The 15,920-nt window shown below is 42.3% G+C and overlaps 1 protein-coding gene across 1 annotated transcript in view; it reads left to right on the plus strand.

The window, feature by feature from the left end:
- Positions 1–14,364: 14,364 nt before the first annotated feature.
- LOC123157506 (glutaredoxin-C8) overlaps positions 14,365–15,920 on the plus strand; it is a 3,828-nt gene continuing 2,272 nt past the window's right edge. Inside the window, exon 1 of the mRNA XM_044575800.1 lies at positions 14,365–14,721. Within this exon, the coding sequence (XP_044431735.1) occupies positions 14,564–14,721 (158 nt within the window). The 5' untranslated portion in view covers positions 14,365–14,563. The remainder of the gene's footprint in view (positions 14,722–15,920) is intronic.

A 15,920-nucleotide genomic window follows, 5' to 3' on the forward strand; every position in this document is an offset into this window, starting at 1 on the left:
CCCGCCCCTGGCCCCTCCATCTCCCGGCGAGGAAGCCGCTGGCCGCCGGCGCCGCGGGATCTGGAGAGCAACCGCCCCTCCATCTCCCGGCAAAGAAGCCGCTGGCCGCCGGTGCCGCGGGATATGGCGAGCACTTCCCCTCCATCTGCCGGCGAGGAAGCTGCGGCCGCGACGCTCCTGTTCCGGCCAAGACCCGGCTACGGCTGGTGGCGGTCGGTCGCTCCATGGACGGCGCGCTGACAACAGCGTGGCTGCAACGCAAACCTTTGCAGTGTTGGCGCCGCCTCTCGCGGCACCGCTTCTTCTTCTCCCTTGGAGCTCCACAACTCTATCCTCTCTCTTTGTCTCTCTCAAGAACACATGAGAAGTGAGAACACACATGCACTAAGGGAGAAACCAACTGCTAGCTTTGCCAAGAGGCTCTCTCCTTGGTGAAAGCAAACACTACATTGTGGCTGCAGCCCTCACGGCCTCACATTCTCATTCATTTGCTGAACTTATATATACACAGGGTGCTAACCATCACGCGTCACTCGGCAGCCACATCTGGCCACTAACTCCAAGTCTCTAGGCGCTACTCATGCCCACTACCTCCATGCACGCATGCACTCATACCGGCCATCACACTTGACTCGGCCAACACTTGCACCTGCACTAACTAACTTATGCACTAACCTTGGTACCAACGGCTAACCTGGTCTTCCTCTCCTAGAATCACTCCAGCGACCCGGCCACTAATTAGCCCAAGCAAACTACATGCACCTATGACTATCGGACTATCCGGCTCGACGTATAGCTTGTCATGCTCCAACACTGTCACGCCATGCCACTTCTCATGGCATCGCCGTATCACACGGCACCGTCAGCATCTCGTCGCTCTTGCCGCATCACACGGCCCCACGGCATCTCGCCTCCTTCGTGTGCACAACTGAAGCTTTGCCCTGACAAGCTACTCCCTAAGCTACATGCCGAACGACAAGACAAAACATGATACATCATGACAAGATTACTTCTAACATGCAGGTCGGCGAGGAGCCCCTGGACCGCGGCGGCATCGACAAGGTGAGGGTCCTCCTTCCTGATGCTCGCGTCGGCGCCGAAGTGGATCGGGGGGTTTGCCTGCGCTGCGCTGCGTCGCCGCATCCGAGGTGGTGATGAGCCAGTGCCAACTCGGTGTGCACGGGGCGCGGGGAGAGAGATCTGCTGCTCCTTGCCGTGCGTGGCCGCCGCCCACGTGCTCGTGCGCCATTGGCGCCGCTGCTTCTCGTGGTCGTGTGTGGCAGCAGGGGCCGCCGGGGAGCAGCAGGGGTGGGTGTGGCAGGGCAAGCTGCTGCTAGTGATCGTACGTGGCCTCTGGTGCTGCTTGTGCCGGCGGCTGCGGCCGGTGGCCGTGCGTGAGCACTGCTCCTGCTTGTCCCGTCTGTGCACACGAACTGTTCGTTGAAATGCCACATAGAGAGAGGAGGAAGAAGCTGATGCTTACGCGTGGGTCCCACCGGTCAAATTAACGGTCAAAATAAACATAGTTGACTTTGCCGTCACGTCAGCCCTGACAGGTGGGTCTAACATGTTATAAACGTGTTTAAATCGTCTAAACGGGCTATTTTTCAAAAGTGGTAGTTTTTAGTCACAAAATTAGAAAATTTTGGTAGTTTTCGGTCAGTTTTTAAAAAGTGGTAGTTCTTTTTTTTTGCGGGGGGCCTTTTTGCGGGGAAAAAGTGGTAGTTCTGTGGGACAGTAACCCCTAAAGTGGTAGTTTTTTGTCAATCACTCCAATATGTGTAGTCTATCCTATCCCTCGAGTAGCGGGCGCTACGGTAGGATCGTCACTGCTACAATGGGATTTGTGGCTGACAGAAATAGCGAGTTGTGGCGGGTAGTAACATACGCCTGTCACTGCCAGCACCATACCAGTGGCGGGCGGGCGGCCCTGGGAGCCTGGCCCGCCACTACAAGCCATTTTGCGACCGCCACTACTAAGCATTCCTGCAGTAGTGATGCCTCGTCGCCACACCCGACCATCCCTCTAAGACGGCACAGCTATCAGATTTTTTCGGCGAACCACCGCACCTATCAACCCTCTTCCTCACCTCCTCCGACTGCGACGCTGCTACTTGCTACCGTTAGCAACGTTGTCCCTGTCTCCAACAAGGTCCTGGCCCGGCCTCGCCATCGCAGCTCGTTGCCACTTTCAGTGCCATTGACAGCTTTTGCCTCGGGTTGCACTTGCGTTCTCCCAAAAATCGACTGGCGCAAATTTAAAATGTAGTCGAGTTACGAATAGCTCATGCGTAATATTTATCATATCTAACTTGTTACCTTTAGATACTCACATGGACATCAGGTGTTGTATCGATTTCTTTACCATAAAATCATACCTCTCCCATTCTCCCTCTCCCCCCTCGGGTCCTCCATGTCACCATGTTGATACTCCAGGACTTCTCCCCCTCTCCCTCTTCCCCCTTTAGTCCTCCATTTCGCCATGTTCTAGGACATGTAGCTAAGCTTTATGTCGAATGCATCGATAGTATTACAAAGAAAAATACCAATGTAGTGGAAGGATGAACCACTTCTCCTAACACCAAATGTAAACCAGACAAATAGAGCGTACATAGCAGCAGTATACTCACGTGTATTAGTCAATCAGTGGGGTTCGGTTTCTCTCGTAAATAAATCATAGGCCATAGAACTCCGGGTTCCAAAAAATCTCTTCATTTCAAACAATAAACTCATAAACTGACGAAGCTTGTCATCTTTTTCTATATTGCACTTTTTCCAATGATCATTCTTAGTTTCTCACGACAAATCAATAAACTGATTCTCTGTTCAATCTTGAGAGTCATTATTACACAAGATGACAGGAGATAAGACATATCTGATGAAACCAACATGCTATGAGAAATTAAAAGTTCATCCATACTATAACTAGACCAAAAAAAACTATGAGAACTATGCACAGGATCTATCTAGAATGACACAAGGGTTTAAACAACTCGTGCAATATCATAGATCAATGCACATAATTTTTTTTCCATAGATTGCTGCATATTTCAATATATTTTTTATCTGCACTAAGTATTAGAGATTATAGTGACACAAGCGTTTAAATAACATGTGCAAACTTACATAACAATGGACAAGCATTTAACTTCCTTAACAACCACGAGTATTAACCAGCAAAGTATTTAGGTACTAACATAGAATGATTTAGTCTGGGAGACACATATAACAAGTTACAGAAAGTTCAAACCAGTGAATTAACTGCCGCGGGGCTTACTGGAGAGACCCCATTTTCTCTGGTAAAGAATTCATCCACTCATTTCAAAAGTTCAGTGAGCATGCGCATCAGCTTGAATTAGCATACAGACCACATTCTAGTTGCAAATACTTGTAGCTCTAGACCTCGAACCCGGAGGTACTTAACAAAACATGGGGTAACAGAAACGGAAGTTCTTTGAAGAACATTGGCAAATTACTCAAGATAGGTCTTGTGCAAATCCATGGACAAAATGACTATGCAAACTATAGCTACCAAGTTTGGATCGTTTTAGCCTGACCAACTATTTCCCCATCAACTGAGGGTCTCATCGGTGTCTAGACCTCCAGCACAGTAATCCAGTAACCAACCTGTCAAGTGGACAAAAAGTTCAGCTTTAATTATGATATAGAAAATAAAAAGAGGCAATCATTTCTTTTCACTTTCTTTTTGTAAATAAGAATCAGGGTTCATTTCTTTTGACCATATTTTTTCTAGATTACATACCTTGTTTTTTTCTGTTATTTGGGAAAGGTAGATATTGCACAGGCTACATCAATGGACTATATTGAAATAAAAAGGGAACCGGTGCGTCCATATGAGAATTTTGGAACAACCTAAACTGTTCCATGCACATGAGATGTAAATTCAGTAAAAACAGCAACTCTAAATTTTTGTCGCTGTTTGTTATCAACAATATTGGCTATTCAGTATAAGCTTTGTGATTGTTTTGATAAAAGGAATCATACATGTTCAAACAAAGTTATGTTCCATATCATAAAAACAGATTACGCACAAATGTAAGAACATTAAATATTTCATATTGAGAAAATTCTGCAAAACGGTAATGCTGGACTGTATATCACAACGAAGTAGACGTGGTCAAAAGTTGTGTTTTTAACTAAAGATAAGAGCTGCAATTAATAATATCACTCATGTGCACTTAGAACAATAGATAATAGAGAAAAGTATGTTTTTGGTCCCTCAAGATTTTTGGTAGACATTTGGTCCTTCAAGTGTCAAACCCGGACAAGTTTCGTCCAAAATCAGATTTTGACCACGTTGACCTAGTTTGACCGATGAACAAATCATAGGCATTTTTCATTGGCAGCAACACACGAAAAAGGATGGTGTGCAACAAAAGAAAATAGATGATGTGAAGTCTCAAGTACAAGTGGACAAGTATGAAAATAACAAAGCAGCAAATTTTGAGGTTCAAGAGAGCAATGGCATCATCAGTTTCATCAACCATCTCTTGACGGCTCCACCTTGTGATGATGATTATCTATTCTAACATGCTAGTTCGTTAGATAGTATTTTGGATTGCCCCTCTACTATAGCAACACACGTACTATTATCATGTGAAACAAATTGTGATTTGTCTTAGAAAAAATCAAAAAAATGAATAAATTTTGAATAATTTACTAACATAAGAGAGTTGATAGAATGTTTGAAAATATTGTAATAAAGAAAAGGTTACCGGTGAAGATATTTGTCATCAATTATGAGTAAACCCATTATGTTCGAGAGATTTTAAAACTGACTGAAAAACTGTTGTGTATCTCAGTAGTTATATTGCTATTGTTTGTTAACTGGCTGAAAACTGAGGCTATTCGAACCTACTGTGTAACTTATCCTTCCTCTGTTCCTATATATAAGCCTTTTTAAAAATTCCAATATGAACTACATACAAAGCAAAATGAATGAATCTACACTCTAAAGTATAACTATACGGAAAAGCTAATTTCCTGTCGGCAGGAATTTAGCCACAGGCACGAACGACCTGGATGTCGTTCATTTTGAATCTGATGGCTCGCACGATCCGCTCCAGCTGCATCTCTTTTTCGCGCTCGATCCCCGTTTATCGCTCGATCTCTCCGCTCGACCCCAGCTTTGCCGCCCTCGACCAAGGCCACGTTGCGAAAGTTTGTCTCAATTAAGCCCATGTCGTGACAGTTTTTTTTTCACGTTTCCATCATTAGGCCCATGTTCCCAGCCAGGTAAAATAGAAGCCTGTTTTCTCTGTTTTTTAAAAAGTTAAAAATGCTAAAAAATCATTGTGCTAACAAGGAGTCGAACCCATGATCTCAGGTAAATATTACTTACTTCACTAACCACTAGGTCAGCTCAATCAATTGATTTACAATCAAGTTACATTATACTTGTATGTTGGATATTACGAGTTTGAATAAAGGACTGTGCTAACTTCCTAACGTACTGAATTTAAGTAACATATCCGAACACATCCTGGTTTAATTAATCACGTGCATGCAGCCCCACTCCGCTAAGCAAAAAACGAGAGCAAAAGCATGCAGCGTCTTGCCATATGCATTCAAACTAATATAAAATATGATGATGTGAGCAATAGATTCTCTTTTATTTCGAAACTACAAAATGTTTTGTAGCTCAAACCGTTGGTCCGATTGAAAAATCATTTTCACATAAAAGATTAGTCGCGATGAGACCTTTGAAACTAGATCTCATGTTGGTATGTTTCGATGTTTTTTTTCGGGTCAAAAGTTATCAGACCTAGGCTAAGTAAGTTATCACGTCTGTGGTATGTGAGTTACCATCCAGTTTACATAGAAATTACCAGGGCATAAAAATGGCTCCTCCAACATTCTCTCCACATGCAAATGCACTGGAGCACGGGAAATCTTATGTCATTGTATATTATCACTATTTCGGAACTGGAAAATGTTTTATAGCTCAAATTTGTCGTTTCTGATTGAAAAATCATTTTCACATAAAAAGTCTATTGCGACGAGAACTTCAAAACTAGATCTCATGTTGGCATGTGTTGATCACTTTTTGGTCGAATGTTACCGTAAGTTATCAATTATGTTATATGTATATTAACATGTTATTTATGTAGAAGTGACCGAGGGTGTGTTTTCAACGAATTTTTTCCCCGGGTCAAAGTTACCATGGTATTTGTACCTACGTTATCAGGTCCGTGGTGCAAATATTAGCGTGTTATTTGCATAGAAGTAACCGGGGTATGTTTCAACAAATTTTTATTCGGGTATAAAGTTATCGTGGTGTTTGTACCTAAGTTATCAGGTCTGCGGTGCTTATATTACCATGATACTTATATAGGAATTTTCGGTGTGTGTATTCAACTATTTTTTTTCATGGGTAAAAGTTATCGATGTTTGTACTGAAGTTATCATATTTGTGGTGCTTTCATTACCATTTATACAGGAATTATCGGGTGTATGTTTTCTAACATTTTTTTTACCGGGTCAAAATGTTATCATGGTGTTTGTACGTGAGTTATCAACGCTGTTGTGCGTATATTCTCATGTTATTTCCACAAAAGTTATGGGGGGGGGGGTATGTTTTCAACAACAAAAATCGCCCGGTCAAAGTTACCGCGGTGTTCCGAGTAATTGTATATTATCATGCTATTTCTACAGAAGTTATCAGGTATGTTTTCAACAACATTTTTCCCTTGACAGATATTATCGCAGTGTTTGTGCGTAAGGTATCACGTTTGTGGTGGGGATCGGGGGTATCTTATCAAGTCGAAGTTACCACCTTATTTCCACAGAAGTTATCGGAGGGTATGTTATTAGGTTGTAGTTAGTTATTGCGGTGTTTGTACCTAAGTTATCAAGTGTATGATACGTGTATTATCATGCTATGACAAAGAAGTTATCAGAGACCACGTAAAAGTGTAGGTAAAGAAATAGTGTGAGCTGATGGAGGACATGGAGAAAAAACAATAGAACTATGTGAACTAGTGTACAACATGCAGAAGAAACGGTGTAATTGGCAGCCTGACTTTTTATTTTTGTTTTATTCAACGGAAAAGCTAATTTCCTGTCGGCAGGAATTTAGCCACAGGCACAACAACCTGGATGTCGTTCATTTTGAATTTGACGGCTCGCATGATCCGCTCCAGCTGCATCTCTTTTTCGCGTGATCCACAATTCCCGCTCGATCCCTGTTTATCGCTCGATCTCTCCGCTCGACCCCAGCTTTGCCGCCCTCGACCAAGGCCACGTTGCGACAGTTTGTCTTGATTAAGCCCATGTCGTGACAGTTTTTTTCACGTTTCCATCATTAGGCCCATGTTCCCAGCCAGGTAAAATAGAAGCCTGTTTTCTCTGTTTTTTTAAAAGTTAAAAATGCTAAAAAATCATTGTGCTGACAAGGAGTCAAACCCATGATCTCAGGTAAATATTACTTACTTCACTAACCACTAGGTCAGCTCAATCAATTTGTTTACAATCAAGTTATATTATACTTGTATGTTGGATATTACGAGTTTGAATAAAACAAAAATAAACAGTCAGGCTGCCAATTACACCGTTTCTTCTGCATGTTGTACACTAGTTCACATAGTTTTATTGTTTTTTCTCCATGTCCTCCATCAGCTCACACTATTTCTTTACCTACACTTTTACGTGGTCTCTGATAACTTCTTTGTCATAGCATGATAATACACGTATCATACATTTGATAACTTAGGTACAAACACCACAATAACTAACTACGACCTAATAACATACCCTCCGATAACTTCTGTGGAAATAAGGTGGTAACTTCGACTTGATAACATACCCCCGATCCCCACCACAAACGTGATACCTTACACACAAACACTGCGATAATATCTGTCAAGGGAACAATGTTGTTGAAAACATACCCGATAACTTGTGTAGAAATAGCATGATAATATACAATTACTCGGAACACCGCGGTAACTTTGACCGGGCGATTTTTGTTGTTGAAAACATACCCCCCCCCCCATAACTTTTGTGGAAATAACATGGGAATATATGCACAACAGTGTTGATAACTCACGTACAAACACCATGATAACATTTTGACCCGGTAAAAAAATTGTTAGAAAACATACACCCGATAATTCCTGTATAAATGGTAATGAAAGCACCACAAATATGATAACTTCAGTACATACACCGATAACTTTTACCCATGAAAAAAAATAGTTGAATACACACCCCGAAAATTCCTATATAAGTATCATGGTAATATAAGCACCGCAGGCATGATAACTTAGGTACAAACACCACGATAACTTTATACCCGAATAAAAATTTGTTGAAACATACCCCGGTTACTTCTATGCAAATAACACGGTTATATTTGCATCACGGACCTGATAACGTAGGTACAAATACCATGGTAACTTTGACTCGGGGGAAAAAATTCGTTGAAAACACACCCCCGGTCACTTCTACATAAATAACATGTTAATATACATATAACATAACTGATAACTTACGGTAACATTCGACCAAAAAGTGATCAACGCATGCCAACACGAGATCTAGTTTTGAAGTTCTCGTCGCAATAGACTTTTTATGTGAAAACGATTTTTCAATCAGAAACGACAAATTTGAGCTATAAAACATTTTCCAGTTCCGAAATAGTGATAATATACAATGACATAAGCTTTCCCGTGCTCCAGTGCATTTGCATGTGGAGAGAATGTTGGAGCAGCCATTTTTACGCCCTGATAATTTATATGTAAACTGGATGGTAACTCACATACCACAGACGTGATAACTTACTTAGCCTAGGTCTGATAACTTTTGACCCGAAAAAAAATCATCGAAACATACCAACATGAGATCTAGTTTCAAAGGTCTCGTCGCGACTAATCTTTTATGTGAAAACGATTTTTCAATCGGACCAACGGTTTGAGCTACAAAACATTTTGTAGTTTCGAAATAAAAAAGAATCTACTGCTGACATCATCATATTTTATATTAGTTTGCATGCATATGGCAAGCGCTGCATGCTTTTGCTCTCGTTTTTTGCTTAGCGGAGTGGGGCTGCATGCACATGATTAATTAAACCAGGATGTGTTCGGATATGTTACTTAAATTCAGTACGTTAGGAAGTTAGCACAGTCCATAACTATATACATCCGTATGTAGTCCTATATTGAAATATCTAAAAAGACTTATATCTAGGAACGAAGGGAGCGTATCTCATCATCAGTGAAAGAGCTTCCATACTGTTGTCTGTTAACCGGAAAACTGTTTGTTAACTAACTGAAAAATACTAATCACTTGCAATATACAATGCTGCAATTTGCAAAAGGAAGAGAAATTGTTGTCTGTATTGGTAACTGGCTGGAAAAATGCTACTCCTTGCGATCCATATTACTCGTTGCAGCTTTAGTACTACATCTTAAAACGGATCAGAGGAGAGGATTTATATTTTTTTAGTGACTGAAAACAGGCTGAAAAACTTAACTTTGTTTCGGTTGTACTGGGCTGGATGCCTGGTTCGTAAGTGTGGGAGGCTTTTGCTTTGGATGGATGATGTCCGTTGGATGGCGCGTTTGAATGGCTGATGATCTCTGCCCTTAAGCGAGCCTCCCTCCCCCAAGAGTCCTTCCCGAGTGCGACAGGTATAGGGTTCCTAGCCGCCGCCGCCGCCGCCACTGCCGGCGCGCCCTGCCGCTGCCGGCCAAAGCCTCCGCTGCCCCGCCGCCGGTACAGGATCCCAGCAGCGCCTCCTTCCTTGGAGCAGCCGCTCTACCAGTCCATAGGCAGCAGGTAGCAGGTAGCAGGTAGCAACCACTCCTTCGTCCTTCCTCCTCCCTCCTTCCTCCCTCACCCCTCCTCTCTCCTCCCCCCTCTTCAATGTTTTTCCCTTTCTGATTTTTGTATTGGGTGGGTACTTGCTGTAGATCTGATATTGTGAGGATATACAGTATATAACAACGATTATTTCTTGATGAGGGCTTGATGCATGATTTTTCGAGTGCATGTTTACATGTGAGAGGATTTTGCTTGATAGGCGTCTGTGATATGCTTGTAGGGCCAAATGTTTACAAGTTGTAGCTTGATTTTTTTTAGTTGAGCAAATGTTTTGGTTTAAACATGTTAGCAGTGAAACATGCAGCAATGATTGACGATATATAAAAAGGAAAAGATTAAGTTGTTTTTATCTGCACCTGAAATCAAAGCTTAGCAGTAACATGCAATTTGAGAGAGCAGAAGCTTTGTCTTGGTTATACTGGCCGAAATTGGTTAACACATTAGTACTAGTGGTATTGTTGGCATGATAGACATCCCAAATCTTGTTTATGATTGGGAATGTAGTGGTACTGTTGTTATGCTGTGTTGTTCATTTTAACAGTCGGACCTAAAATTACCGTTTAAAGCGATTGTTTCTCGTTTTGCATGTTAGCTGACTGATTTTCAGGTTCCACCTTTCGTGTTATGCCATGATAGATGTGCAACTAACTGCTGATTTGATTTGATGCTCCATATTAATTTTACACTTACTGAAAGTCTAATTCTACCCCTTTGGAACTTGAGTTGGAATAGGGCATCAACATTGTCAGTTTGAGGGGCTTGGAGCTGCTTCGGCATCCACAGTAGAGCAAACAAGAAGGTAATCAGCTGTTCTGATCCTAAATTCTATACTTTTTTTGTGAATCAAAAAATATTAAAATGAATCCCCGTATTGGCGCTTTTCAAAAATTCTGAATTTACATATCCGTATCAGCCTGATACTGATACACGTATCCATATCGGTGCATTTTAGAGAACCAGTCAGCGCGGGGTACAGGCTCGCCGAGGGAGAGGCAAAGAGGAGTTGCGGGGAAGATGCCGCTGTATGACTGCATGCTGATGGTGAAACCGATGGTGACCAAGGAGGCCATAGCGGAGCTTGTGGCGCGGGTGGTGGGGCGCGCCTACCAGCGCAACGGCGTTGTCACCGAGCTCAAATCCTTCGGCAAAGTGCACCTTGGCTACGGCATCAGGAAGCTTGACGGCCGCCACTTCCAGGTCTGCCCCGGTTTGCCACTCTTTATTTGTACTCCCCGATCATAGTCTCGTATTCCCCGTGCGATGTGCCTCGTGACAGTGCGGAGTGGTGCCAATCTGATTCGTTCGGCTAGATTGATGTGTATATGTAGAAATGTTTAAGTTGGTATGAGAGTTTAGGCCTTTAGCGTTTTGGATCTTAGTGATGGGTGGTGCCTTTGACATGCTCGATGAAATGTCCAAGTAGGTTTCGCCGTTGGCTGTTAGAATGCTTGTGGGTATTGGCCTCGGTGTGATTGATAGAGTGCTTTAGTGAATAATTTGTTTAGGATCAGATCATTCTATTGATCGCAGTTAGTGTTTTAAATCAGAACTCAAGATTGCACTGGTCGAGTGTCTCGCACTGTGATCTGCTTGCTTTGAATACTGAATAGAAGCGTATAGCGGTTGGATCTTTCACGTTCTTGGGTTTAGAAGTATTCTTGGGGAAAATGGCCAGACAGTAAGTGATTCATGTGAGTCATGAAATGGCATTGCCCTTCTGCTCACCCCTTTTTACGATCCTTCTGGCTGCCACACGTTGGCCACCAACCACAGTCCGGGCGAGCTCACCAATCGGGCTTGCTTACTTACTGGAACTTCGTGATGAACTATAATGCAAGGGATGACGAAAATGATTCCCGAGCTCTTGTGATGCTGAAATCGATGAAGGTAGAAATCAAGAAAAGAGCATCAAGTGTTAATGAATTACAAGATCACTAGTTTCAAGAAAATGGCGAAGGGAAAGAAAGGGAACTTCAAGAATAATGGCAAGCAAATTGTCACTCCCGTGAAGAAGCCCAAAGCTGGACCAAAGCCTAAAACTAAGTGCTTCTACTGCAAAGGAAATGGTCACTGGAAGCGGAAATGCCCTGAATATTTAGTGGATAAGAAGGATGGCAAAGTGAACAAGGGTATATTTGATACACAAGTTATTGATGTGTACCTTACTGGTGTTTATAGTAGCCCCTGAGTATTTGATACTTGTTCGGTTGCTAAGATTAGTAACTCGAAACAGGAGTTACAGAACAAACAGAGACTAGTTGAGGGTGAAGTAACGATGTGTGTTGGAAGTGGTTCCAAGATTGATATGATCATCATCGTACACTCCCTATATTTTCGAGATTAGTGTTGAACCTAAATAAATGTTATTTGGCGTTTGCGTTGAGCATGAATATGATTTTACCATGTTTATTGCAATACGGTTATTCATTTAAAAGTCAAAGAATAATTGTTATTCTGTTTACATGAATAAAACCTTCAATGATCATACACCCAATGAAAATAGTTTGTTGGATCTCGATCGTAGTGATACAGATATGCATAATATTGATGCCAAAAGATGCAAAGTTAATAATGATAGTGCAACTTATTTGTGGCACTGCCGTTTGGGTCATATCGGTGTAAAGCGCATGAAGAAACTCCATAAAGATGGATTTTCGGAATCACTTGGTTATGAAACATTTGATGCTTGCGAACCGTGCCTTTTGGGAAAGATGACTAAAACTCTGTTCTTCGAAACAATGAAACGAGCTACTGACTTATTGGAAATAATACATACCGATGTATGGGATCCAATGAGTGTTGATGCTTGTGGCAAGTATCGTTATTTTCTAACCTTCACAGATGATTTGAGCAGATATGGGTATATCTACTTAATGAAACGCAAGTCTGAAATATTTAAAAAGTTCAAAGAATTTCAGAGTGAAGTGGAGAATCATCGTAAAAAGAAAATAAAGTTTCTACAATCTAATCGTGGAGGAGAATATTTGAGCTACGAGTTTGGCCTTCATATAAAACAATGTGGAATAGTTTCACAGCTCACGCCACACGGAACACCACAGCGTAATCATGTGTCCGAACGTCATAACCGCACATTATTGATATGGAGCGATCTATGAAGTATCTTACCGATTTACCACTATCGTTTTGGGGTTATGCGTTAGAGACAGCTGCATTCACTTTAAATAGGGCACCATCAAAAACTGTTTGAGATGACGCCTTATGAACTGTGGTTTGGCAAGAAACCAAAGTTGTCATTTCTTAAAGTTTGGGACTACGATGCTTCTGTGAAAAAGTTTCAACCTGATAAGCTCGAACCTAAATCGGAGAAGTGCGTCTTCATAGAATACCCAAAGGAAACTGTTGGGTACACCTTCTATCACAGATCCGAAGGCAAGATATTCGTTGCTAAGATGGATCCTTTCTAGAGAAGAAGTTTCTCTCGAAAGAAGTGAGTGGGAGGAAAGTAGAACTTGATGAGGTAATTGTACCTTCTCCCTTATTGGAAAGTAGTTCATCACAGAAGACAATTCCAGTGATTCCTACACCAATTAGTGAGGAAGTTAATGATGATAATCATGAAACTTCAGATCAAGTTGCTACCGAACCTCGTAGGTCTTCCAGAATAAGATCCGCACCAGAGTGGTACGGTAATCCTGTTCTGGAAGTCATGTTACTAGACCATGATGAACCTACAAACTATGAGAAAGCGATGATGAGCCCAGATTCTGCAAAATGGCTGGAGGCCATGAAATCTGAGATGGGATTTATTCATGGAAAAAAAAGTGACAATTTGGAATTCGACTTGTTTTTCTTCCACAGATCAAAATGCTCAAGTTTTTCCCCTGAAAATTTGCACGTACCATTTGGATGTGACAATGAACATATTTTTTCTTTCTTTTTTATATTTGTAAAATTCGTTTTTGGTTATTTGGCACGGAGCCAAAATGGATTTAGTGTTAAACTCCTAAACGCACGCGCAGGTACAGAACTAGTAGTAGTACTCCCTTGTTTTTATTTACTCCCCGTAATATTAGCTCGTAAGTCATAGTTTGATCAAGTTTATCAAAAACAATCTAAAATTTTCACAATACAAAAAAATTGTAGCATGAAAATTTATTGAATAATGATTCTAATGGATTATTGACCTGTGGATGTTAACTTTTTTCAATAAACTTTCAATGTTTAGAAGTTTGACCAGAAGCAAAGCTAATACGTGAAATAAATAAAATTGAAGGGAGTATACACAATGGGCGGCCAATATCGATCGATCAGAAGCTACGTGCCAACCTCAGAACCACGCCATGATCCCGTCCTCATTGTCCTCTAAGTCGTCGTCGGTGTGTGAGAAATCTATTCCCTCTGTAAAGAATATACAAGACGCTTACAAGAGGAAGTCGCGGCGACAAATACAATTTTTCTTGGTACTACTGACCCATCATCTTTGGTCGTCACTGATTACCCATAGGCGATAGCTATACATGTCTGGCGGATGAAAAAAAAAACATTGAAGTCGTATTTGGTTAGCTTTACACAATCCAGACAAGAAGGCGTACTCCCTGGTTCCGTAACCGCGAGCTGAACGAGGAACAGAGCCTATAGCAAAGGCGTCCACACACCGCGAAGAAGAAGAAGACTCGTCAGACCCCAAACGAACCCCGCCGTCTCCGGGCTTCTACTCCCCGCGCCTCGACCTCGACCTCGCCGGCGGCGGCGGAGCCAGATGGCGTCGACGACGTTCAGGCGCTTCAGCGTGGCGGCGGCCGCCGCCGCGTTCATCGCCCTCGCGGCCTTCGGATCCGCCTCGGCGTCCAAGACGGCCTTCGTCAAGTCCACCGTCAAAGCCCACGACGTCGTCATCTTCTCCAAGTCCTACTGCCCGTAAGTCCCCTCTCCCTTCTCTCCCCACCACTCGATCCGCGTCGATCCGCGCCGATGAACTGCGACCTTGGGTTTGGATGTGGTTGCTGCGCGGTCTCGCTGATCTGACAGCGGTGCTGTAGGACGTCTAGATTCTAGGGCCTTGCTTAGTGATTCAGCCCCGTGGCCTGGTAAATTTTTTTTTTTTTGGTCTAGGAGCAGAGATATTAGTTTCTCCTTTGCAGGATTTCTGCAGTAGTATTTCTGAACTTGGTCAAAATTGTTTGGATGAGAATAGTCTCTCCTTTCCAGGGTCCAACTGTAGCGTGCTGACTTCTTGCTTTCTTTTGTAGTAAAACCAGAACCGAAATCGTTTGGACGGTCAGAACGCAGATCCAAGGCTCGATCTGCTTTTTTAAAGATCATTAGGATGGCAAAAGGCCCCCGGTTCCATTAAAAAATGAAACCAGAGTACAGAGTGTACAAAGTTATAAGATCATCGAAACAAAACAGGGGAAATTGAAAGCTGAAGACATGCTCCATTACACCATAAACAGAAACAGTTTTTTGTGGCAAACATGCTCTCCTCCAAAACTCACAACAAACCTGTTTTTTGTGGCAAATCTCACCTCCAGCTATCAGATCACAACCTGTTACCCAACGGACAGCAGGTGCGTTCGATTCACATGATTAGAGATCATCTGTGAGCATGCATCCGCTCTCTCTAGGTGATCCTCTTTGAGCATAATTTGCCACTTTTTAAGAGTAATCATTATCAGCCACCACACCTGTTTAATATCAGACCATAATGCATTGTTCAAAATGTGAGGCTTTCTAGTTTTCCAAATGCACCACAGAGCACAAGCACAGGCAGAATCAAATACAGTATGGTTCTTATTGGCAGGCCAATATCTAGCAATCGGAAATTAATCAGCACCTGGAGGTTTCACAAAGAAAGATGGAAGTAATTCCCAAACTTTGTTGGCCGCCACACAATCAAAAAAGAGGTGAAAGCTAGTCTCTTGTTCAGAACAGAAAACACAATCTAAAGACTTGTTTATTTTCCTCTTTTCAAGATTGTGCCTAATCATTAATATATTATGTGAGAGGAGGCAGAGAAAGACCTGTACCCGAGGTGCCACTACAATGGAGCAAACAGAGGGAATAAAGACGGGCTAAACACCTCTGAAATTAATGATGCTATATAGAGATTTTGTAGT

Source organism: Triticum aestivum, chromosome 7B, assembly GCF_018294505.1.
Source record: "Triticum aestivum cultivar Chinese Spring chromosome 7B, IWGSC CS RefSeq v2.1, whole genome shotgun sequence".
NCBI lineage: Eukaryota > Viridiplantae > Streptophyta > Magnoliopsida > Poales > Poaceae > Triticum > Triticum aestivum.